Source organism: Pygocentrus nattereri, chromosome 2 (assembly GCF_015220715.1).
Source record: "Pygocentrus nattereri isolate fPygNat1 chromosome 2, fPygNat1.pri, whole genome shotgun sequence".
Classification (NCBI taxonomy): domain Eukaryota; kingdom Metazoa; phylum Chordata; class Actinopteri; order Characiformes; family Serrasalmidae; genus Pygocentrus; species Pygocentrus nattereri.
In genome coordinates this window covers 3,418,114-3,442,705 of record NC_051212.1, presented here as the reverse complement: position 1 = coordinate 3,442,705, position 24,592 = coordinate 3,418,114, and the positions used below count along the sequence as shown (strand labels likewise).

Below are 24,592 nucleotides of genomic sequence, written 5' to 3'. Positions count from 1 at the left end.
AGCGTAGACCACCTTAGCACTGACCACAGAATGTGTGCTTAATGTAGTGCAACACTTTAAGCTGTGTTTATGCTACACAATACTGATTTTTTCTGAAATGTGATAAGTTGGAAAAGACAAAGCACTGCCACATTAAAACACTAGCCTAGACTATGGATACAGCGATGAATCACTGCACTGCACTAAACCCACTCATCAGGAAAGGCACTGATGATAAACACCATTCAGAAAGACGAAACTCATCAGGACAGTGATAAACAGCGCCACACTGAGACTCTACGATCCAGCCCCAACCTCTACACCCACCCTCCGGTCTAGCCCCAACCTCTACACCCACCCTCCGGTCTAGCCCCAACCTCTACACCCACCCTCCGGTCTAGCCCCAACCTCTACACCCACCCTCCAGTCTAGCCCCAACCTCTACACCCACCCTCCAGTCCAGCAGATGGCAGTAATACACCTTACAGTTGGCCGCCACACTCAGAGAATGACGGGAACTCAAACCGGACTGCTCTGTTGAGCACTTTCACTTTCTTGCGCCGGGGAGACCGGAGGAGATAAACCCGGAGACTTTGGGTGGTGAGTGGTTTAAATCCGCTGCCACTGACTCTGTAGTGTCTCAGTGGGACTGACTGGGTTAAGGGGGTCCTGGCTGAGCTTTAAAGGGGCTTCTGATACCAGTCTGTTATTTTCTACACAGAAAATGAGTGACTCTTTCGCCAGTCCACTGACCCTCATCGGAGTCGGGGCCAGTCTGGCCTTCTCTTCCATCTTCTACAGTCACTACCAGCAGAAGAAGCTGGAAATACAGAAGCTGAAGGTGAGAGAACTCCACTGTCTCCAGAGAACCTGTAGAGAGGAGCGCTCCCACGCTTCCTCCGTCTTCCGGATTTCTCAGACGCTAGGGGGCGCTCCCGAGCGAGTCCAACATGAATGGGTTGATATGGAGCTTTTGAGTAAAATCATAGTTTATAAACGCTAAAACATTTTTAATGTAAGAGAATAAAATCATTTCCTGAACACTAAATATCATTTTAACGCCGCTGTTAAGTTTTAAGAGCTTTTAAACTTGAGATATAGGAGTTTAAAACGGGGCCTCATATACGTTTATAATGTCTGTGAGCAACCATTAGCAGTAACGCCAACCAATCAGCGCTCAGTAGCAGTAATGCCAACCAATCAGCGCTCAGTAGCAGTAATTCGCGCCTTCTGCCCGTTTGCTGTTGAATAAAGTAAATATATTGTTAGTTTCCCAAAAGCATCTCAGTGATAAGATTATCTTAACTGGAGGAGCGAGAGGTTCAGGGCAGGGTTAGTATAGTCAACCAGAACTATCCCATTTCTTCTTTTCACCCCTACCCCTTGTTTTTGAGTGTCACCCCATTGGAACTGAGTTACAGGGTAATGGTTGAGATCTTCTCTCTGAAATGACACCCTCTAATAAAAGATCACGTCATTAACAGCTACCAGCGCCATCTGTAGGCGACCCTGCACGTCTGCAGGGACAGCAGAAGAGGGGAAAGTTCAGCTCCTCACTGCTGGGCTTTAGTTACATTTAGGGCATCATACGCCTTCAAAGATGGGGGCAATTATTACATATGAAGCTGAAGTCAGAGATTCTCTAGATTCTCGTTCAGATTTTCCTGTTCCACCTTAAGTGGTGCAGCAGTTACATTCTGGAGCTTCAGGTGTCAGAACTGCTGGACTATTTAAGGTGGAACGGCAAAGTTAGCTAGCTAGCCACCGAGACATTAGCATGCTATTAGCAATTTTATTATGCTTGTTATGAAGAAAAACGACCAAAATACACTGAAACGACATTAAGCTAAGACAAAACAGTGGTTATTGTGCCTTGTCATAACTTTATAACATAGAAAATTCTCACATTTCTTTCTCACATTCTTCCTCATATCTCTCTGTCTGGAGTCTCTGAAAAACCTCCGTTTGGAGGGTCATGTAGCGGCAACACTTCGCCCCACCCCTCTTATCTAAACAAGAATCGGGACACCCGACCCCTAGACAAGAACATACAAAACACAGGGGTAGGGCTCAGTTGTAGGGGCGAGGAGTGAAATGGGACCGGGCCATATAAACTAAAATGAAATGTGCTTGTTAACCGTGAGACAAAAACTAAATCAAAAAGTTTTTTCGGAGTGTGAAGGAGAGTTTGGGAATTCTTCTGAGTTTGGCTCTCTTTGAGCAAAGCTAGAACTAATGTCCTAATTATAAATCAAGTCCAGCTTTATTTATGCAGCAGTTTTAACAACAGGTGTTGTCACAAAGAAGCTTTACAGAACAACCCAGGTCCCTAAGGGCAGGAGGAACCAAAACTCAGAAGGGGGATCCATCTTCCTCTGCTCAACACAGGATAGCGAACGATAATGTGCAAAATGAACAAAGGATAAGATTTTAACATTGGTGTGAAATACTGAAATACAGAAAAGGGGAAAAGCAGCTGAAGCAGAGGTTCTAATGAAATAGTTGGAGCCTGTGTAGAGGCAGCTTCATCTGACGGGTCAGTTCATGCGGGTGAGGTTTGCACAGCGTGGTACAGTTGGAAGCTCCATGCTGGTCAAACCAGTCCAGAAGGCTGGTGAGCAGTGGGCGCCCGATCAAGGCAGAAGCATCAGACGCACAAGATGAGCGGTTTTATTCTTTTAGCAAATGTCTGCCACCACAGCTTTCATCATAATATTAACAGCTGAAACTGAAACTTAAACTAAATAACTGAACTGAATCTATTACTTCTCAGAAAGTGAGGAACACAACTGAAACTATTAACGCCCCTTAAAACTAACTGGAACTGAAATAATTATAAGCTAAGATCACTAGAGTGATGCTCACTCGACTAGATAAGAATCGTCTTTGTGCTGAGATGCTTTTGAGGAAACCCAGTAATACATTTGCCGTGTTAGCGTAACTGTTTCTGAGCTTCTCCTGGAGGAAGTCCAGTATTTACACTCACCATCCAAAACCTGCTTCATCTAAACAGCATTTTGTTATAATAAACCAGCTGACGGAACTGAACAAACCGTTGTGGTGGCTGGAGCTCAGTGAGAAATCAGGAACCAAACCTGTGATCTTCTTTCTCACTGTATTAATCTAACCCACATATCCATACCTTTACTGAACCCTGCACACTCTGTTCACTGCATTTGTTTATTTGTATTTATTCTAATGAAATGTTGGGCATTTTTCTTCCTGTGTTTTAATTTTGAATATTTTACATGGTTTCCGAAGACCTGCATGTAAATAATTAAAACGGACAATTTCAGTTTATTCGTCCAGTTTAACATATTGGAAAAATAATGAAACGTAAAATATAAAATGTGCCATAACTTTCGTACATGTTTAAATTTTTCCACCATTGTGCCATTGGGGGTAGTCGTGGGCTGGAAGTTAGGGAACCGGTCCTGTGACCAGAAGGTTGCCGGTTTGATCCCCAGAGCCAACATTACTTGCCTGAATTGCCCTTGAGCAAGACAACTAACCCCCAAGTGCTCCCTGGGCTCTTTGGATAGGTTTGCCCACCGCTCCCGGCAAGTGTGTTCACTGCCCCTAGTGTGTGTGTGCTCACTAGAGTGTATGTGGCGTTTCACTGCACAGTTGGGTTAAATGCAGAGGTGAAATTTCCCTGTTGTGGGACTAATAAGGGTCTCTTGATCTTAAATTCAACAAATAAACAGTGATTGTGCATTGCAGTGGTGTGTCTCTGTGGAGGATGTCTAACATAATTACACTCAGTAAATCAACAACAACATGGAATTTGAGCAGAGGTGCCCAGACTTTGAATATAATAATATAATATTGTTCTACATTTGGAATTGCACTGCTAAGACGTCATAACGCCAGACATTGATGTGTATTGTACATACATGTTTTGTTCCATATTGATTAACATGCCTGATTCAGCTCATCAGTTTCCGAAACCACTCATACGGGTATAAACAGAGACAAAACTAAAGTTAAACCACACAGAGGAGAGAAGGAGCCCCCCACAAAAGCAGCTACTCTTTTCTACAGGCTCCAATGAGAAGTTTTATTCTTTTCACAGTTTCGTCTGTTCAGTCTTGTTCATTTGTTCAAGTTCAAGCAGTTGTTTGTCTTTTTCAGGAAATCCCAAGCTTTCAGGCTGATCAGCACCTGCTAAAAATACTCAACGCCTCTCCGGAGAGAAGGCTGCATTATGTGGCTGTGGAAGGTATAATATCATCAGCACCTTCAGTCGTACACGTTAAATGAGAATTCCACCAATTTTTCTAAACTTCTGCATAGTTTAATCCTTGAGATGTAAATAAAGTCATCCAGAGTGGTTTGGCGTTAAATGCTTTGTTGCAGAGAAACGTAGTGAGACATAACTGCTCACAGCAGGTTCTGATAGGAATCAAATGTCTTTAGAGTTTATTGCCTGTAAACGTTATTACAAGAAATGGTGGTTGTAGCGTCTGCATAAAGTAAGACACAGTGGAGGTCATGATTTCCACTGCAAGAACTGCTCCAGGCAGACAGGGACATACAGAGCGCTGAACAACACCAACAACACACTGGAGTACTCCTCCTGTGAGCTGAGCCTCTCAGCGCAGAAGGCTGCATAGCCATGCCTCAGGAGCTTCTAGATGCCAGTTTCAGCCAGTAGCAGGTCACTACACTATGAATGCACTGCTGATGTCTAAGGCGTTGTTTTCTGATAGTTTTTTTGACAATCTTTTGTCTTAAAATATCTATTTTTGACACACGCAGGGTGTGGTGAGGTAAAATAGTTCCCAATGAAGCTCATGTTTTTTTCAAATTTACATCTATTTTACCATCATCATTACATTTCAGTACGCAGAAGACATGTGTAGGTTCACTGGTGGTTTTGGAGAGTTCATAAATATATTATTAATTATATTTGCACTGTAAAAATATCAACTGCTGGTTCCCATCACCGCCTGTAAAGAAATTCATATCACTACGTTTCTCTACAATGAAGCATTTCAAGCCAAACCACTCAGAAGGACTTTGTTTACATCTTGACGACTGAACTGTGCAGAGGTTTTGAAAAATCGGTGGAATTTCCCTTTAACCAGGTAGTCAACCAGGCAAAGACATGTTTGAAATCTGAAGCTTGCTTTTTTTTCCAGTTTTAACACTGGAGCTACAACGCTGACGTAGCTGTGTGGAGTTGTTCAGTATCTCTAATAGCAGTGGTGGACAGTAACGAAGTAAATGTAATTAGTTTTTGTACTTTGTATTTTTTGGTGTATCTGTACTGAAGTTTCGTCATTCTGGGTGGCTTTTTACTTTCAGCACTCCACTACGTTTCAGAGTCTAATGTTTGACTTTTTCCTCCACTACATTTTGAGGAATCTGTTGTTACTTTTGCTTTCTGTTTGTATAAAAATGTAACATGTCAAAATGAAAGAAGTGCAAAGTCAGAGCACCAATCATCATTGCTTTTATAATTTTAATCAACATCGTGGGGCAGTCGTGGGCTGGAGTTTAGTGATCTGGCCCTGTGACCGGAAGGTCGTCGGTTCGATCCCCAGGGCCGACAGTCCATGACTGAGGTGTCCTTGAGCAAGACACCTAACCCCCAACTGCTCCCCGGGCGCCGTGGATAGGGCTGCCCACCGCTCCGGGCAAGTGTGCTCACTGCTCCCTAGTGTGTGTGTGTTCACTAGTGTGTTTGTGGTGTCTCACTTCACGGATGGGTTAAATGCGGAGGTGGAATTTCCCCGGTTGTGGGATCAAAAAAGTATCACTTACTTAACTTAACATCAGCGTCACTAATTAATGACGTTCTATTAAAAGACTGGTTTACCAAGAGAGACGCTGGAGGACTTTCACCTGAAATGAGTTCATGAAGCCAGTCTGGTTATAAAAATGATAACAGGACATCAGAGCCAGAATTCCTCTTTTAGTACTTTTACTTTATACTTAAGTACATTTGAAGGGAAATACTTTAGTACTTTTACTCAAGAGGAGATCTAAAGTACATGATTTTTGTACTTTGTCCACCACTGTCTAATAGACTTGATATGATTTCTCACTGTTATGACTATCACTGTGGTGACTGACTGTTATCTATAAACATGGACTAAAGAACATTAGCATAGCTAACACAGTAGCAAAGAACAGCATAGATGCTGGTTTATGCTGGTCACCCAGCATGGTCAGGCTTCAAACACCAAACACGTCTTAAATGTGTAGATTTGGTGATCTGTTGTAATAAAAGTGTCCAAGGGTCAGACCCAGTGTTGCGTCCTGTGTGCAGGTGTGGTCCAGCCGGCTGGTGAGCCATTGGCTAGTCGATACATTCCACGGTGCTACGGGGTTGTACAGAAGGTCACCACCCAGGAGCACTGGAAGGTGCGGAATGCGTCCGGAACATGGTTAGTGCTTTATTTATTTCAGTCCAGATACCTTCAGATCTGGACCAGGAGCCGAATTACAGAGACATGCTAACTCTGAAAGTCTCCATGGCAACTTCAGTTCGGACTGAGTTTCGGGCAGTAGCTATTCCAGAATAACACGTCCTCGCTTCATAATCTCATCATTAACTCCAGATCAGAAAACAGCATCACACAAACATCCTAACTAAACGGAACCTCCTAAATCCTGTCCTAACTTTAGGATGAACCCCAACAGGGCCCTAACTTCTGTTTAAGGTCTGTTTCTCTGGTTTTTAGGCGGCTGAGTCAGGCAGCGTAGTTCACTACCAGCATAATGAGCTCCATTTATTTCTACTGTAAAATGCGGCTTTCACTGGGAGATGTTTTTGAACTCTGTGGTTTGTTATATTTTTTTTAAATTTAATGTTTAATTTTGTGTCCTTTAAATCTGTTATAATGTTAGTAACATTAATTTCTATTTTCCTACACCTTTTCAATGCTTTATTTGAATTATATTACATAACATAATTGTAGATTTTCATTTGTTTTAGTGGATAAACTTGATTTTTAACTTTTCAGTCCTGTTTAACTTGCTCATCTACACTTCAAATGAGGATCACCCTCAATGTCCTACTGAGTCAAAATAAACGTTGATTGATGGATTGATATTTCTTTGTAAAGAACTTTGAATGGTCATAGTGTATGAGACGTGCTTTAATGTTCACGAGAACTCAAATAAGATTAAAATGCGGCAGTGATGGTGCTAAATAACTGTACTGTAAGTTACATGGGCTGGAGGTCAGGGAACCAGCCCTGTGACCGAAGGTTCAGTCCCAGTTTGACCGGTTCGACCCCCTGAGCCGACAGTACATGACTGATGTGTCCTTGAGAAAGACACCTAACCCCCAACTGCTCCCTGGGCACTGTGGATAGGGCTGCCCACCACTCCGGGCAAGTGTGCTCACTGCGCCCTAGTGTGCTTCACTGCATGGATGGGTTAAATATGGATTTAATTTCCTCGTTGTGGGACTAATAAAGGTCATTTAATCTTAATCTTAATGAATGATGGTCATAAATCTGTGTTTTTGCTCTGAAATCTAACCTGCTTCCTCGTACAGGGTCTCCAAAACGATGAACGCGAAGGAGACGAAGAGCAGCGTCCCGTTCCGCCTGTTCCAAACAGGCTCGTACCTCAGCGAGATCTCTGTGAAGGTGGAGTCCCCGCTGGAGGCGGGAGGGGACTATCTGGAGGAGGTGCACAGGTGAGTGAGCTGAGGAGCTAATGTAGCTCATAACCCGCCAGCAAAAGAACACAGCATAGCTAACACTGCTTACACTACACCCTTAAAGATGGTTGAGTTTTTTAGTATTGAAAATGGTTTTATATAGAACCATGAACATTTAGAGAGCACTTTGCATGATTAAAAGGTTCCTTGCATTGTGAAAGGGCTCTTTAGGATGGTAGAGAATGATTTTTCCCATAAAGCAAAATGTCTCTGAACTGGAGTTCCTGACATGAGTAGATGGGCGGTTGCGTGGATGGGTGGTAGGTTAGGTGGATGGGTGTGTGAATGGGTGGGTTGGATGATGGGCATTTCGGGAATGTAGGTGGATGGATGGATGGATGGGTGATTGGTTGGGTGGATGGGTGGTTGGATGATGGGCATTTGAGGGACGTAGGTTGGTGGGTGGATGGGTGATTGGTTGGGTGGATGGGTGGTTGAATGATGGGCATTTGGGGGATGTAGGTGGATGGGTGGATGGGTGGTTGGATGATGAGCATTTGAGGGATGTAGGTTGGTGGATGGATGGGTGATTGGTTGGGTGGATGGGTGGTTGAATGATGGGCATTTGGGGGATGTAGGTTGATTGGTTGGGTCAGTTGGATGATTTGGGGGATGTAGTAACAAACACACTGGAAATTAAATGCATGATGAATACATAATTGTATGGAGCCCTGCTGGTGAGATACTGTATAAATAATAATGCGACATGGCCACAACTTAGTAAAGCATGGGAATGAGATAATTAAGTTATGGCTTAGTAAGGCATGGGGACAACATCCTAATGTGTAACAACGTAGTAAGGCTTGGGAATGAGATAATGAGGCCTTGGCCACATTTTAATAAGGCATTATATCTCGTTCCCACACCTTACTAAGTCGTGATCACACATTAGGATTTCATTCCTACTCGTTCATACAACGTGGCCACTTATACAGGATGTCAATAGCAGGGCTCCTTAGTTACACATGCTTGTTGTCTCTGTCAGGACAAAACCTTGTATCTCCAGGCCTGTTTTTTTTTCTCTATTGATCTTTTACATTAGATTGTGTCAACAGTATAATGATGAGCAGACCGACAGAAATGGTCCAGAACTGCTGGGAATAAATCACTTCTTCATTCATTTCTATTAAAAACTTCAATACTTTTGCAATAGATGACCTACACTTTGTTGTGAATATCTTTAGAAAAGTGCCTGTTAAGGAACATATCTACAAAACGTAATATAAAAAATTTACCAAGATAATTAACGGTAACTGATAACTGTATCGGCCAAAGTGAGATCTTAATTATTGATTACTGACTCTGAAATTCCATATCAGTGCACCCCTAATGTAGAGCCATTAGAGCATGACACCATGCAGACACCTGAACCGTGTAACTGTGTGCAGGGGTGTCCGGAAGGCTGAGGACGGGCTGCTAGATGTGGTGGTTCAGGGTCTGACTGGAGAGAAGCTGACCGCACAGGAGGAGAGGGAGGAGGTTCTCCGTGTGGGGACGGTTCTGACAGGTTTTGGGGAGGTGGTCCTAGAGCACGGGGGAGTGATGAGGCTACAGCCGCCGCGGGACGGACGCGCCTACATCCTCCTGCCCGGAGACCACCAGAGCTTCATCCGGAGACACGAGAACACAGCTGGAATGTGGAAGGGGCTGACGGGGCTGTTCGGGATCACCGGGTCCACGCTGCTAGCCGCATTCATCTATGGATCACTTAATAAAGACAGTCGGAAAAGATAGCAGCTTTCTACAGAACTGAGGAATGTTCTGGAATTAGTGCTGTGGGGGGACGTTGGGGTGGGCGATATGACGATATTAATGTGATGAATATTAGAATACACAACACGATGAGTATATGATGGGTATGGTCCCAATGCTGGTCTGAATGATTTAATATTGAGTACTGATAGTCTACCAGTCAGCACTCAGTAGCAGTAGTGATAACCAGTCAGCACTCGGTATCAGTAATGTTAGCATCCTGCTGCCCCAAACCCGTTTGCTGTAAAAAGGAAACCTATAGGTGAGTTTTCTTTGTTTTTAAGTGAAATTTGTGCTTCTACTGTGTAAAATTAAAGGAAAGTTCTGCGCGACTGATTAGAAACTCTAACATTTCGTTTTTAGCTGTTAAGCGCCATTTACTTCCATTCACTGAGGACTTGCTCCCGGGTACCCTCTGCTGTTTTGCAGTCCTGTTATATAACGAGGGAAATAGGAAGAGGCCAGATTCTTCATGAACTGACTCTTACTGCGGTTATTCTTATGTTAGCAGCTGCGTCTGTGATACTGCAGTAGCTTAAGTGTTCTAGATCAACAGAACCTGGAGTCTGGAAACAACAGCTGGAGTGCATAAGCAGCATAACTGTAGTAACTGAACCGTACTGAATGTAGATCATCCATCACCTCCCTTTTGCTGTCATTTACTTTTAGTTTCTTCTTTCTTTTGAAAAAAAAATAATAAAATTATATATTATTTAAAATTAAAAATTAATTATTTATATATAAAATTATATATATATATATATTACACACAAAATTATATATATTTATAAAGATTTAATTTCTAAACATTACTTTCAAGTTAGCTGTGCTGTTTGTTGGTGCTTGTCCTCTGTTTGTTTATTCACAACCCTCAGAAAAACATCATAAATGTCTCAGTACTGCAGCGTCATATCGCCCACCTTAACACTGCTTTCACTTCCATTCCAGTTAAACTGAGAGCTCCCTGATTGGGGGTCAGTGTCTCAGCCTGCCGGGAGGCAGAAGATCAAGCTAAAATGATCTAAAAGATATTTAATCATGAATCAACAAAGGGATTTAAAGGGTCCTGTTTTTTTACTGGAGTTTTCCATCAAAATGGGATGTCGGTTTGGTGCTGATGGGTTAGTCCTCTGGCTGTTGGGTGATGGACACATAAAAAGGGTTAATAGTAAATATATATTAATGATTTATTATAAAGGGATTTTAATCACGTATTACCTCATTTTTGTAAGTATGCTGACATAAAATAAAACTGGATTTATTCACTTTTTTGTCTGTTTTGTAACATTAGAAGCTTTGAGATATTAGCCCTTTTTCTGTTATAATTAGGCAGTAGAACCCACGAGGGAGTGTGTTATCATGAAATATCATGATGTTATTGTTGATAACTCACTCCTTGAGTGTTCTGCTTTAATACAGCAGTTAAATAAATACAGTAAGAATTTACTGTACCGTTCAATATGTTTTAATGGTTCCTTCCTCCAAATTATAGTTCCTAACAAGCAGCTTGTTGCTACGTCAGAGTAACGAGCTCCACCCACTCACTGCCCAGCCGGCAGTTCGTTCTCCAGCTCCTTACACTAAATTCCCAAATTGTCGTCACCACTGAGCAGCTAAACAACCTAGAATCGTCCAGAAATTAACCCAATACCATTCGCCTAACGTGTGGTCTGATCTTCAGCGTCTGACCAAATCAGACTGAGCCATAAAACTGCCACAATATCAAGTTCAGCTCAGTTTGGTCAGATAAATATTAATGACATTTTGGGAACTTAGTGTCATCTCAGGAGTCTAGGACTGTATATCTGTCTGTCTCTGCCCTGCGATGAACTGTCCCGGGTGTATCCTGCCTATCCTACTTTTGGCCCTTTTTTGTTCTTTTTTCCCTCTTTTTTAATAATTTTTCCTTCCGCACAATTATCTGAATATCCCTTTATCAACTCCTACAGATAACTCATTATGAAAAATTGATCATAATGCACATCCCTACTGCATAAATGATGAGTCTGTATAGAAAAAAACTGTTTAAAAACTGGCGCTGAAGCTTTTAGAGCAGCACTGAAAGCACATGACCTGCCAGTGACCTCAGAAACAACAAACAGGGTCTCGGTATTTCATTTCAGCCTTTAAATATGTTTTACAGCCATCAAGCAATAACGCAGGACCAACATTGTTTTTCACACAGCAGAGCCAATTCACTCCACAGGACTCTCAAATGGAGCCTGAAAAACAAAATAAAAATGTCCAAACAGGTCCATCACTGTAAGGTCGGAGGGTCCGCAGGCGTATCCCAGGGGAAGATGACCAGCAGACAGACACAGCGGAGTCACACTCACTGCTATAGTGTTTAAACATAACCATCTAAAGATGATCTGTGTTGTGATGTTGAAGAACCAGCCAGGCCTGAGCTGTGGGCTGGAACAGGCTCAGCTGGTGCAGTGGTGGTCCAACAAGATGAGCAGGTCCGCAGTGTCCAGTGAAGCTGTGTCTGAAAGCGTGAAGCCCTGGTGACCACGTCCCTGCTGACCTTCATTCGTCTCCTTCTGAAGACTCCTCAGCCTCCTGCAGCCACTGGATGAACTTCAGCAGCTGCAAACAGCAGAAAATAGACGACACTCAGAAAATCATTAACTATAAAAACGGTTAACGAGCCCACTGCACAGCAGGGCTGGGATCAGAAACCAAGTGAGAAGTCTGTCCTTTTGGGTTTGTCAAACATTCAAATGTACGAGTCGTATGCAAGTTTCAACCCTTTTGGACATGACTTGTTTTTCTTAGGCTGCGTACACACAGCAGGTAGAAGAGGCCCAAATCTGACTTTTTTTGTTTGGCTGTTCTGATTATCTTTTAAATGTGATCTGCATTTGACAGTCTGAACAGATCAGCTCCTAAACTGAGCCTCATGTGCAAAAGAACAGAGCTTCTCGCAGCTTCACGCGGCTTATCCAGAGGTAAACGATGACAACCGCCAACGAACGGTTGTTTGGAGGATCAGCTTCATCTTCACCAGCATCACAGAAGCCAAGATGAAGCTTCACTTACTGACAGCTGGGCTCATCACCAGAATGTGTTTGAGCCGTAAAAAAGGCGTGGTCAATTCTTTGGTTCACGTCCTTGGATTCTTTAAACTTTGTTTTCAGACTTTTACCTGTTCCGATCTGGCTGTTGAGACTGAGTCACGTTGCCAATATCAGATGCACTACATTTCCAAAAGTGTTCAGTCACAGATCCAAATCATTGAATTCAGGTGTTCCAGTCTCTTCCATGGCCACAGGTGTATAAAGCCGAGCCCCTAGGCCTGCAGACTGCTTCTACAGACATTAGTGAAAGAATGGGTCGCTCTCAGGAGCTCAGTGAATTCCAGCGTGGTGTTGTAGGAGGAGACTAAGTGCTGTTTCATTGGCCCAAGCTTTGCTTTAAAAGCCAAGTCCTGAGACATTAGGAAAATAGAAATCCTGTATAGAAAAAAGGTGCATCGATAATCGCTTTATAATCGCATCGCAGCCTCTGAATCGTAATCGAATCTTGAGGTGCCTAAAGATTCCCACCCCTATTATATAAGCTAACAGTACATTCAGTATCATTCAGGCAGCGCACCAGAAATGCCTTGAACTTGCAGAGCTAGCAGGCTAACAAAAAGGTATATAAGCCTATTCTTGCACTTTCCATAGTCTTATAGGAGATTTAAGTTATAGAGTAAAGAAGTTATTTTGTTCTTATAGAAATATAGTTATATATCACATTTGAGCCACGGCGCCCACCCATACTCACCCCCTGGTTCTTGCGCAGCTGCCGGCTCTTTTCTGTAGTGACCTTCTGAGAGAACCACCGCATGATGGTGTCCTCCTCTAAGATGTCCAGCCTGTACATGGTCATCAGTACCTGCAGCCACAGAAGAGACCAAAATTATTTTGATTTTCTATTCAAATTAGCCCATTTCACAATGCACTGCACTACAATCCACAGCATGCAAACACATCAGCTGCATTTCTACCAACATAAACACTAAAAACACCCAGTTTAAACATTATAAAGCATTATAATAACGATTATAAAATGATTATGAATAAACTGAAATGGTGCCGCATTTACGATTGGCGTCTCAGTCAGAATTTAAGGTGGAACGAAACATCTGAACGAGAAGAAGCGCCTTCAGGCTCGTAAAACAGCCGAACAATGAGAGACATTTTACAATAAGCTGCTCTACTTCTGAGGTAAAGTTTCCTAGTAAAGTAACAGTGAGTCGCTCTGGATAAGAGCGTCTGCCATAAATGTAAATATGGATTTTGATGATGTTCTGGTGAGTTTACAGCTAGTGTGGATTTTTGCAAAACAGGATTTAAAAATAAAAGACGTTCTCTGTCCTACAGATTTGTTGAGATTTTTAATGTGGCCCTTTTAGTGGTTAAGCAGCCCTAACAGCCACAGTTAGAGCAGCACTGACCTTGACCAGCGCAGGCCACTGTGAGTCGTGCTCCAGGAACACCTCCTCCAGAGAGGCAAGGCAGTCCATGTGGTCCTGCTCACGCTTCACGTAATTCTTAAAGACGGGAGCCCACTTCTTCAGCAGCTGCACAGAGAACACAGAGAAACTCGGTCATTAGAGGCTCAAACTACTAAGTCACGCCAAGATAAACGGGCACATCTGAGCTGCGCTGTACATGGAAACACTTCATGTGTGGACGGAGGACAGTGGACAGAGTAGGAGACCAACATGAAACCTGTAAACAGAGCTGGGACTGATTTTAAGGAGCTGAAACCGAAGAAAAGAAGTAACAAGAAGAGAACTGATAAGTACAGACGTTACAGTTTGATCCTGGTTACTATATAGACCATATACACTCACCGGCCACTTTATTAGGTTCAGTTGCTTGTTAACACAAATAGCTAATCAGCCAATCACACGGCCGCAACTCAATGCATTTAGGCATGTAGGTCAAGACAACTTGCTGAAGTGCAGGCCGAGCATCAGAACGGGGAAGAAAGGGGATTTAAGGGACTTTGAACGTGGCGTGGTTGTTGGTGCCAGATGGGCTGGTCTGAGTATTTCAGAAACTGCTGATCTGCTGGGATTTTCACGCAGAACCATCTCTAGGGTTTACAGAGAACGGATGATGAACCAGATGATAGAAAGGCAACAGTAACTCAAATAACCAAACAAAATCTCTGAGGAACGTTTCCAACACCTTGGTGAAAGTGTGCCATGAAGAATTAAGACAGTTCTGAAGGCAAAAGGGGGTCCAACCCTTTACTAGCACCGGTACTGTACCTAATAAAGTGGCCAGTGAGTGTATATAATACTACATTCTACTAAATTGGTCCAAAGTCAGAGCTCATATTTTGGACTTTTAACTCAGGTGGACTTCAGACTAAAAGTAACACTACTGAAAACTTCAAAACTATAACAGCTCAATTAAATACCAGTGACCAAAAAGAGATTCAGCAGCAGATGCCGTGCACTCACGGGCAGCAGCAGGGCGGAGTACTGCGCCGGGCTGATCTGAGCTCCTTGCTGCTGGAAGGGAAACTCCAGCACCACTCTCGTGAGCACCTGCATGACCTCCTTCAGCGAGATGTTGTAGGCGTACCTGACAGCACAGAGCCCACATTACACCACTGCTACTGCTACGGCTACTCACAGCACAACCTGCATCAGGATGACCCTGAGACTATTTATATATATTTACATAATAAACAATATTGTTACAACGAAAATAACATTTATATTCATTTTATATTCTGAATGGGCAGGTTAGAGTCTGAACACCTGATGTTTTCTGCTTGTTTTGAAGTCAAAATGTGACAAAAACAACAAAAATGTAAAAGATGTTTTTACAATAGCTGTTCAACTTACAATCTTCAAAATACCTACTTTTCTACTTACAAATACAAATGAAAGTTGAAAAACATTTTTCTTTTTTTTTTTCGGGAGCTAAGAGTGAGAAATGCTTTGCTGAGTGTGATTTTTAAGGGTTAATACCCAATTTAGTTTAAGCGAACGCAGGTACAGTCTGTATATGTGTAGCAGTGATGTGGGAGGTGAAGAGCTCTGACGTACTTCAGTGAGTTAATCTCCAGGACCAGATTATCACAGCCGATGTTTTCCTCCAGGCCCCTCTGCAGAGTGCCCAGCACCTCGTTCTGAAACACTGAGACGGAGGAGATCAAAATGTTAGAGCTCAGCTTGCGGTCTCACTGTAACCCTTTAAAAGTGAGGGAAAAGCTCTACTGGAGCTGGATTAGTGTTCCTAACCAAGGATCCATGTGAACAAATGTAACCGTAACACAGGACCTCTGGTTATAACTTGTAAAGGTCAATTTTCAAAAAGATTTAGGGGCAACAAATACGGAACAGGCTTCACATGCAGCTAAAATGGTTCTTTAAAATCTCTGATAGTAAGAGGATAGTGGGCCACTGTTGGCCTTCTGACAGCAAAGCTGGTGGTCCGCTGCCATTTTGCTCAGCGTTTACAAGCGGCCCACTGGTGTTCATTATTATTGCCTCTCCCTGCACTGTGTATTATTATCACTCTTTATTTGTTTATTTAAATCATGCAACAAACTACATTTTACTGTAAAGCAGCCACTGTTGTTGCTTATCAATTGGTTGGGTCATTGTCATGAAACACTCTCACAAAACTAGGGCTGAACAATTTGAGAAAAATACCTAACTGCGGTTTTTCCAACTAATACTGTGAACGGTATTTAAACCGGGATTTTTTTTTTATTTTATAAATTGAGATTCAGGCCTGATTTATTTTGGCCAAGAAGACCAGAACATCCACCTTCTCTGGCTTGAGGCTCAACCCCTGAACGTAGTGCGTCAAAGTGCCAGTAAGTTGTGGTTGTGATGTCACAACACATGGAGGTTTGGTTGCCTCTGATTGGTCTAACTCACCTACAGTCAGTTCACAAACCCTTATTAGACTCAATCTCCCCCCTTAAAGCTAAAACAATGTTTTTGTTAATGCACACACTTAAAAGAAGATGGTTCTTCAAGGGTTCTTTAGTAAAGACAGTGACTCTGTATAGAACCATAAAACACTCAACAAACAATTTGCATGCATAAAAAGTTCTCTGCATGGTGAAATGGTTCTTCAGACTGATGGTTCGCTATTTTCTCTATGTCTTTTGCAAAAAAAGGTTCTCTTAAGCACCAAAATGATGTTCTATTGTAACAAGCTTGACATTGTAATAATACTACAATCCCTTTTGGTTCTAAATAGAACCAAATACCACACATTCTCCAATCTGAAGAACCAGTTCACCAAGCAAAGGACCCTTCATGAATGCAAATGGGTCTGATTTTTTATGGTTCTATGTAGAAAGACCGGAGACTGTTACTAAAGAACCATCTTTTTAAGAACCTTAAGAACTATATTTTTTAAGAGGCTATAACTTTTTAAAAATTGCAGCTCTTGCGATTTGAAAATTGCAATTTCAATATAAATCGATTAACCTTTCAATCAAAACTACACACATCAATCTTGTTGATGGTGATGTAAACACCAGGACCTTCACTGTGTAAAACTAATCCAGCCACAATAGGACTTCAGAGCGTTTCTGTACCTCGGACATCGTCCAGATCGGGCGACATCGGGCGGCTCCCGGCATCTTGTGACCCTTCACTGGCCTCGCTCTCGGTCTCACTGTCAGTGTCAGGTTTCAGCACCAGACCTGGAAACACAGCAGCATCAAAACAAGCTTAATAACGATCTCATAACCTTAAACATAACTGATTCACACAGGACACACAGCTAATTATTAACTGAATAATACCGGATTCATACTTAATTTATATCTGATTCATACTGGATATATACCAGACTAATACTGGATAATACTGGATGACTAATACGAATAACTGATTTATACACCACAGATAGTTGATATATAACTGATTTATACCGGATACATATCCATTTAACAAGTGCCTGATACTGAATTCATACCTAATGCATAACTGATTCATACTGGATACACACCTGTTTAAGGTCATGACTTAATTATAAAGCCCTGCATAATTAAGCTCAGCCAGGTGTGACAGGTGAATTAAAACCCTGTCCAGATGTTCGTATATGTACTTAAACCTTGTTTAAACTTATTCAGCTGAGACAACCGGCCCCAGTGTACGTGTCTTACCCCAGATGCACTGTGCTAACACATCATCCTCCGTGTCATCCAGACTGCTGGTTTTCCACAGGTAGCCCCGCCCCTCAGAGCCCACCTCCGCTGGGCTGAACGCTGAATGAAACACCAAAATATCAAGATACACCAGTGGCTGCTTTTTTTTTATGTCTATTAAAGGCCGCAGTAAATGCTCTGGGCTACACGATTCCGTCGTGGTGCGATTACCTTTCTGTTTGGTCTTGTCTTTATTAAGTGCAACATCGTTATCGTCACTCAAAAACTCATCATCATCAGCCTCGTCTTCCTCGTCCGGGTGGTGCATGGACACCACGGTGCCCTCCGGGAGAGAAATGTTGGGCCCCACCACAACCTGCAGACAAGGTGCAGTCAGGATTAGAGCACCTGGACTTGCTAACACATTCTAAAGGACCATTTCCTGTATTTTATCTTTTGTTATTCTTCTGAAGTCAGCGTCTGTGAGGTTTTGGGTCATCACTGACATTTACATGGTCATTTTCCAGCCTCTCTCTCTCCCTCACAGGCTGTTCGGTTACTGTAAAGGAATCGGAGTCTCTATAATGAAACCATTTCTCACCACAACACTGAATGATTCTGTTCACATCTCACTCCTGAATCGATCACTATTGTAAATTTGCAATAGTTCCTGTTTTTGGCTTAATCTTAGGCTTAAACAGCTACATGACCCACAGAGATGGTTCTCAAAAACGGAACAGAAGCTAGGTGTTTACATTGCAGTCATAACTTGAAGAACACCTAGAGCTGTATGCAAAAGTAATCCTTTACTACATGGGCAGACAGAAAAAACTCCATGGGTCACCTGAATCTTGTGGCCAAATCTAAGAGCCTGTGGCCACAATAACTCCAGCAGCACTGCTGTGTCTGATCCACTCATACCAGCACAAGACACACTAACACACCACCATCACATTGGCATTACTGCAGTGCTGACAATGATCCTCCACCCAAACAGTACCTGCTCTGTGAGGGTCCATGGGGGTCCTGACCACTGAAGAACAGGGTAACAGAGTATCAGAGAAACAGATGGACTACAGTCTGTAACTGTAGAACTACAGAGTGCAGCTATACAGTAAGTGGAGCTGATAAAGTGGACAGTGAGCGTAGAAACAAGGAGGTGGTCAGGATGTTATGGCTGATCAGTGTACTTTCCCAGAGTGGACAACAAAGTCGGTCTGGATAAGAGCGTCTGCTAAACGCTGTAAATATAAGTCGCTATAAAATACTCCATAAACACTCTGGCTTCCCACATAAACTATATTCTGTGTGCCGAGGTTTCTGCTTTGGTCCAGACCAACAGAACTGAACCCGTTTCCCTGTTCAAGCGTTCTTACAATGAAAGGTTCTCACACTGAAAGGTTCTTACATCGTAAGCGAGCACACACTGCTCATTCAGCGTGACGCCGTCTTTCACCTCCACACCATCGCAGATCAGCGACTGACAGACCGTCACACCGCTGCCGATGCGGACGTTGTTCCATATGTACGCCCGGTCCAACACCACCCCGTCTCCTAGAAAACGGAGAGAGAGGAGCCAATCAGAGTGAAAGACAGAGACAGTATCTTACAGTGTAATTCAGAAAATCGGCAGCTGATTAAGGAGGTGGTACCGATGACACAGTTGGCCCCGATGACGGTGTTGGATATGCTGCAGTTGGCCCCAATCACAGTGTTTCGGCCAATCAGCACGTTCTCCTCCATCAGGCTGCCGTGTCCCAGGCTGACGCCCGGCTCGCGGTACACGTTGTGGCGGGAGTGCGTGCAGCTCCGCCCCTCGGCGTCTGCGAAGTTGGCCTCCGGCGTGATGGGGTAGACCCAGCGGCGAATGAGGTCTGACGACACCGAGTCATACATCAGCAGGTTGGAGACGCGTGCCCCGTAGCCGTCCTTACTCACGTACATGTGGATCTGATTCCCCAAAATCTGGCAGGAAGACGAGGAACAGTTACAGCGTGCCGGCTTTAGAAGTGACCGTGTGGATAAAATCATCATCAAATTCACACAATTACGTACAGCTGCAACTGTCGAATACATCCGCCAATATTTCAAATATTCTACCAAAAACTGACTCAAATATTCCATAAAAATCATGAAAGCTGTGTTTCACTTTAATGGTTAATGAAAAAGAAATGCTCTTGATTTTATTATTTTATGTTCTTAAGTTATTAAAATTATTGAACCTACGATGAAATTGCTTTAAAAAAAGTTACTGACATAACTATTCATATTAGTCATATCAAGTAGCAAATGCTACTCTGGGGGGGGTGCCCAATCTGGCAACCTTAAGCAAGTTGTCTTGATAAATTGAGTGTCTTATAAACAGCTGTAAATTAGCCGGTGGGGGGGGTCAACTGTGTTTTATTCTATTCTAAGTTGCTCAAAAACAGCTTTATATCTGAGCTAAACTCAGCTGTATAGGTGTATAGGGTGCAGTTTAATTAAGTTCCTTTCTGCTCTGAGTGGACTTAACGCTTTCAACTGTTCTCAGAAGTGTGAAGAGCAACTGGCTAACAATCCAGAGCAGCAGGAAAAGCTTTTGGACTGAACCGGATGAATAAATCCGACATCATCGCACAAGTCCATACTCAAATTTTCCATTCCACCTCAAACGGTGCAGGTGCAATAATGTAAGGGCTGCACCACTGAAAAGAAGGTGAAATCACGAGGGTGTAACAGGGCGGGTGTCGAGTGCTGACCTCCTCGTTGACGAGAATGCCCCGAACAAAGTCGTTCCTCGTCTGGTAGTCGAAGTTGTCTGTGAACAGCTGAGCCACCTGAAAAACAACCGTCAACACGTTCACTTCACTCCTGACGTGACTCTGTAGCAGCTCTGACACAAACCTCACCGCTGAACCCACCTGTGGAGAACAGATGCTGATGTGACAGTCCAGCAGATCGTGACGGATTTCGAACTCGTCACTGCCGCTGTGGAAGATGTTCTGAAACGGTAAGAGTTCATTCATCATTTCAAAACAGCGATGATACGATACGCCTCACAGCCGAACAGAACTGTTCATATGTGATCACTTCTCATATTAATAAGGTCTGTTATTTATATACAATTACTTAAATATTAATTGTTTTAGGTGAAATATACAACATTTTAAACACTAATATAGCAGCAAACAACTATTTCCTATGTAAAGACATAGTGTGGCAGTAATGGTATCCTGAGCAGAGAACAGCCACGCCCCCTGTGTGTGTGTGTGTTGTGTGTGCGTGCGTATGTGTGTGCATGTGTGAGCTGAGCTTCACTGTGTTTTGTTTTCATAGCCGGTCTAGATGCGTGTGCATGTTAGTCAGGCCCTGTGAAAACGTCGCCCTGCCCACGTTTTGTTTTGCCTTCCACAGACAGTGACCACTCACATAGCGTCCACGCAAGGCTTAAGGTGGAACGGGAAAATTCAAACAAGCAGCTGAGGCACATGCTTGCAGTCCAGTTCCTGCACCTTTTAAGGTAGAACGGGAAAGTTTGAACAAGAAGCTGGCGAAAAAGAAGCTGACTTCCGCTTCACTGAGAGCGGAAATGAAAAGGGATGAGGAAGCTGCTCCTGCTTGACAGATGGGTCACATATTTTTGCTGTTTCATGGGATTAACAGGTCAGTATTGTTTTGTCCAGTTTGCGAATGCTTATGACAGCAAGTGGTTAGAATCACAGCAGCAACATCAGCTACATTGCTTACTGTGCTGTTCACTCTGATCTTATGTGATCCTAGACTTCAGTAAAAACTTTAATAGGTTTATTCAATATATAGAATAACTTCTGGATGTACATTTTGTTAGAACTTCATCCTAATATTTTTATTAGACCTTTATTCTGGGTGTTCATTTTATTAGAACTTCGTTCTTGAGGTTCCACAGCTTTCTCTGTCATCTTCTACAGCTCTGATTTTTTATATATATATATATATATATATATATATATATATTTTAGAAAGCTCAGTAGAAGTCACTGAGCAGTAGTATAAAAAGATTTAATATGTTTATTTGTAAAACAATGTTGTACATAAATTATTAAGACTTAACACTTGCGTATGTAAGTACAGCTCATTCTGCCCCCTGTACGGTGTTGAGTCTATGCAGCTCAGGTTGTACATGTTTACATTCAGTTATCTGTAAGTTCAGCAGTGGATCAGGGTTGGATACCATGGGGAACTGGAGCTTCTTCAGGCCCTGCGTCCTCTGGTAGTGAAGCACACGTTTGCTCTTGCTGTCCACAGCAACAATGATGTCATCCTCATCACAGCGTGTCCTGTGGCCGGGCGAGGACTCCTTGAACATCATGGTCATCACCGAGATGTTCTTCTCCAGCTTGCGCCGGAGTCTGAAAGGAGAGTAGCAGACAAGACGGAGGGAAGGAGTAGACTTACGATGTTTGTGTTATTGGATGGCTTATAAAGCATTTACAGTGTTCATACAGTGTTCATTCTTATTCCATAGAAATAAACAGAGAAATGTTTACAGTCACTCCACTTGTGTAATATATAATGTTCTAATCGCTGCCTCGGGGTGGAGAACCGCAGGCCTGGAGGGAAAGGAAGAAAAACTGTGCAGGTCTCTCCAGGACTGGAGTTCGCCACCCCCTGCTCTACCTCTCAGTCCACCAGTCTGTTCACTCTGTAGAGAAATGTTTTTAGACACTGTTCTTGTCATCTAACAAGTATGCTAGCAAAACCTTAGCAACCACCTGGGATACAACAGCAATTGTCTAACATCTTAGCAACCAAATGGGATACAATCAACATTTCTAAGGGTAAGAACATTGAAACAAAACATTTAGCGACAAAAAAACTACAAGTTTTGGTGGACATAAGAGAACATGGTCAAAACTCAAAAACAGTCCCAGAAACACTGCAAGATGGCTTTATACTAGACATGCGTCTAGTCACACATCATGAGTCACACAGCCATCAAAAGGGAAAATAAATAAATAAATAATTTTAAAAACGTCTTTAAATTAAGAATATTTGATGAGCCATTTTGCGCCCCAACAACGTTATACATTCTCATATTCAAGAATCATGCGATCTGTGCAGAGCAGCGTCTTACGTCTGGTAAAGGAAGCAGAAAGACTCCTGCAGCCTCTAAAGCCAAACAGTTCAGAGTCGTCTATTAACACAAGTTTACTCTCAACTCGCACAGACTCTGTGTGACACTGCATATCGTCCTATGTGGATCTTTTTTCTGGGCCCCGAATTCCCTCACCTGTGCTCCTGAAGGGCCTGGGACAGGTCGATGTTGGACACCACGTCCCCGTAGACCAGCACGAAATCTGAACGGACCAAAGACTTGGCGTCCACGTCCCTCAGAACGTCCCCGAGGGAGCGGTAGAGATCAGAGGTGATGATGTGGACCGTGTTCGGAGACGTGGGGCGGCACCATTTCGACTTTCTGCAAGAACACAACGAGACGGCAGCACTGAATCATGGGAGTCCACGGCAACACAAACGACACTGATGAGCGCTGATAAATCATAGAGTCTCACAGCAGGTGGTCTTTTATCTTGTTGGACATCCAGCAGCAGAAAACGAACGTCTCCTGCACCCCTGTGGAGGTCAGGAACTCTAACGTGTAGTCGATCATGCAGACGTTGGCCAGCGGCAGCAGAGCCTGAGGAGGAGAGACAAACACGGCTGAAACAGTGATGGACGCCACCTGGTGGAGCTCTAAACGTTCTCACTGTGAACTGCTACCTCAGCCTGGACAACCTGGACAAATGAATACAAATGCTTTATTGAAAATAGTACAAAGACAACACATCAAATATTGAAACTGAGAAACCACTGTTTTTTTTAATATTTGCCCATTCACTCCAGAAACACTGCAGTAACAAAGACGCTCCAGAAACACCAGCAGTAACGAAGACGCTCCAGAAACACCGCAGTAACGAAGACGCTCCAGAAACACCGCAGTAACGAAGACGCTCCAGAAACACCGCAGTAACGAAGACGCTCCAGAAACACCAGCAGTAACGAAGACGCTCCAGAAACACTGCAGTAACGAAGACGCTCCAGAAACACCAGCAGTAACGAAGACGCTCCAGAAACACCAGCAGTAACGAAGACGCTCCAGAAACACTGCAGTAACGAAGACGCTCCAGAAACACTGCAGTAACGAAGACGCTCCAGAAACACCAGCAGTAACGAAGACGCTCCAGAAACACCAGCAGTAACGAAGACGCTCCAGAAACACTGCAGTAACGAAGACGCTCCAGAAACACTGCAGTAACGAAGACGCTCCAGAAACACCAGCAGTAACGAAGACGCTCCAGAAACACTGCAGTAATGAAGACGCTCCAGAAACACTGCAGTAACGAAGACGCTCCAGAAACACTGCAGTAACGAAGACGCTCCAGAAACACCAGCAGTAACGAAGACGCTCCAGAAACACTGCAGTAATGAAGACGCTCCAGAAACACTGCAGTAATGAAGACGCTCCAGAAACACTAACCCTACAGTGACACCGCAGGTTGTTGAACTTGTCCCTCTCTGTCTTTACTCCCTGGGTTTACTCCCTGGGTGACTGTGTTTTTAGGAGACGCGGTTAAAGTGAAATATCAGGTTTAGCATTTCTGCAGAATCCTAAGACTCACAGAAAAGCCTGGAAAGACATTCCTGGCGATCGGCGGCCTGAATCTGTGTCTCAGAGACCGAATGAGCTCAGAAAGCGAAGTTAGTGAAGTTACAGCGCTGCTATGCTGGTTAGCGTTAGCGTTAGCAGCTCTAGGCTAGGCTAGGCTAGGCTAGGCGGTTAGCAGCGCGGTGTCTGGGTGTATCTCACCCTCGGCTGGTCCTTGGAGATGGGGAAGAACCTGCGGTTGAAGCTGTCCGCGATGAGGACCGCCTGCAGCGGCTGCTGTTCATCGTCCTGCGGCTGCTCCGCTCCGCCGCGGCGCTGCTTGCCTGCTTTACCCGCCATGATCACCTGCCAAATCGCGGCTACAGCGGACTGAGACACGCTGCTGTAACCGGCAGCAACATTGTGGGCGCGTCTCATTCAGAGGCGCCCTGAGC

General features: G+C 43.5%; 2 protein-coding genes across 2 annotated transcripts; one reads left to right on the top strand and one right to left on the bottom strand.

Annotated features, from left to right (window-relative positions):
• Nucleotides 1-466: 466 nt before the first annotated feature.
• On the top strand, nt 467-10,677 carry LOC108442757 (mitochondrial ubiquitin ligase activator of nfkb 1-A). The gene is made up of 6 exons (XM_017722940.2): nt 467-579; nt 701-820; nt 4,114-4,201; nt 6,257-6,374; nt 7,493-7,636; nt 9,049-10,677. The coding sequence occupies exons 2-6, from the start codon at nt 704-706 to the stop codon at nt 9,392-9,394; spliced, it is 813 nt and encodes a 270-aa protein (XP_017578429.1). The 5' UTR covers nt 467-579; nt 701-703; the 3' UTR covers nt 9,395-10,677.
• An 839-nt stretch (nt 10,678-11,516) lies between these two features.
• On the bottom strand, nt 11,517-24,583 carry eif2b5 (eukaryotic translation initiation factor 2B, subunit 5 epsilon). The gene is made up of 16 exons (XM_017722947.2): nt 24,360-24,583; nt 23,065-23,189; nt 22,785-22,970; nt 21,726-21,903; nt 20,437-20,517; nt 20,275-20,352; nt 19,189-19,501; nt 18,945-19,090; nt 17,768-17,912; nt 17,555-17,656; nt 16,982-17,089; nt 15,471-15,561; nt 14,877-15,000; nt 13,857-13,982; nt 13,184-13,294; nt 11,517-12,001 (listed from the first exon to the last, which is right to left on the bottom strand). The coding sequence occupies exons 1-16, from the start codon at nt 24,573-24,575 to the stop codon at nt 11,942-11,944; spliced, it is 2,190 nt and encodes a 729-aa protein (XP_017578436.1). The 5' UTR covers nt 24,576-24,583; the 3' UTR covers nt 11,517-11,941.
• Between the last annotated feature and the right edge of the window lie 9 nt (nt 24,584-24,592).

What these genes read in the sequence shown, in the direction of transcription:
- LOC108442757 (XM_017722940.2), top strand. Translation starts at nt 704, where the DNA reads ATGAGTGACTCTTTCGCCAGTCCACTGACCCTCATCGGAGTCGGGGCC. An exon ending in GCATTATGTGGCTGTGGAAG is followed by an intron (nt 4,202 to 6,256) that starts GTATAATATCAT and finishes TCCTGTGTGCAG; the next exon opens with GTGTGGTCCAGCCGGCTGGT. An exon ending in CGGAATGCGTCCGGAACATG is followed by an intron (nt 6,375 to 7,492) that starts GTTAGTGCTTTA and finishes TTCCTCGTACAG; the next exon opens with GGTCTCCAAAACGATGAACG.
- eif2b5 (XM_017722947.2), bottom strand. Translation starts at nt 24,575, where the DNA reads ATGAGACGCGCCCACAATGTTGCTGCCGGTTACAGCAGCGTGTCTCAG. An exon ending in CAGGCCCTTCAGGAGCACAG is followed by an intron (nt 21,904 to 22,784) that starts GTGAGGGAATTC and finishes CTCTCCTTTCAG; the next exon opens with ACTCCGGCGCAAGCTGGAGA. An exon ending in AGACAAGACCAAACAGAAAG is followed by an intron (nt 17,657 to 17,767) that starts GTAATCGCACCA and finishes TGTTTCATTCAG; the next exon opens with CGTTCAGCCCAGCGGAGGTG.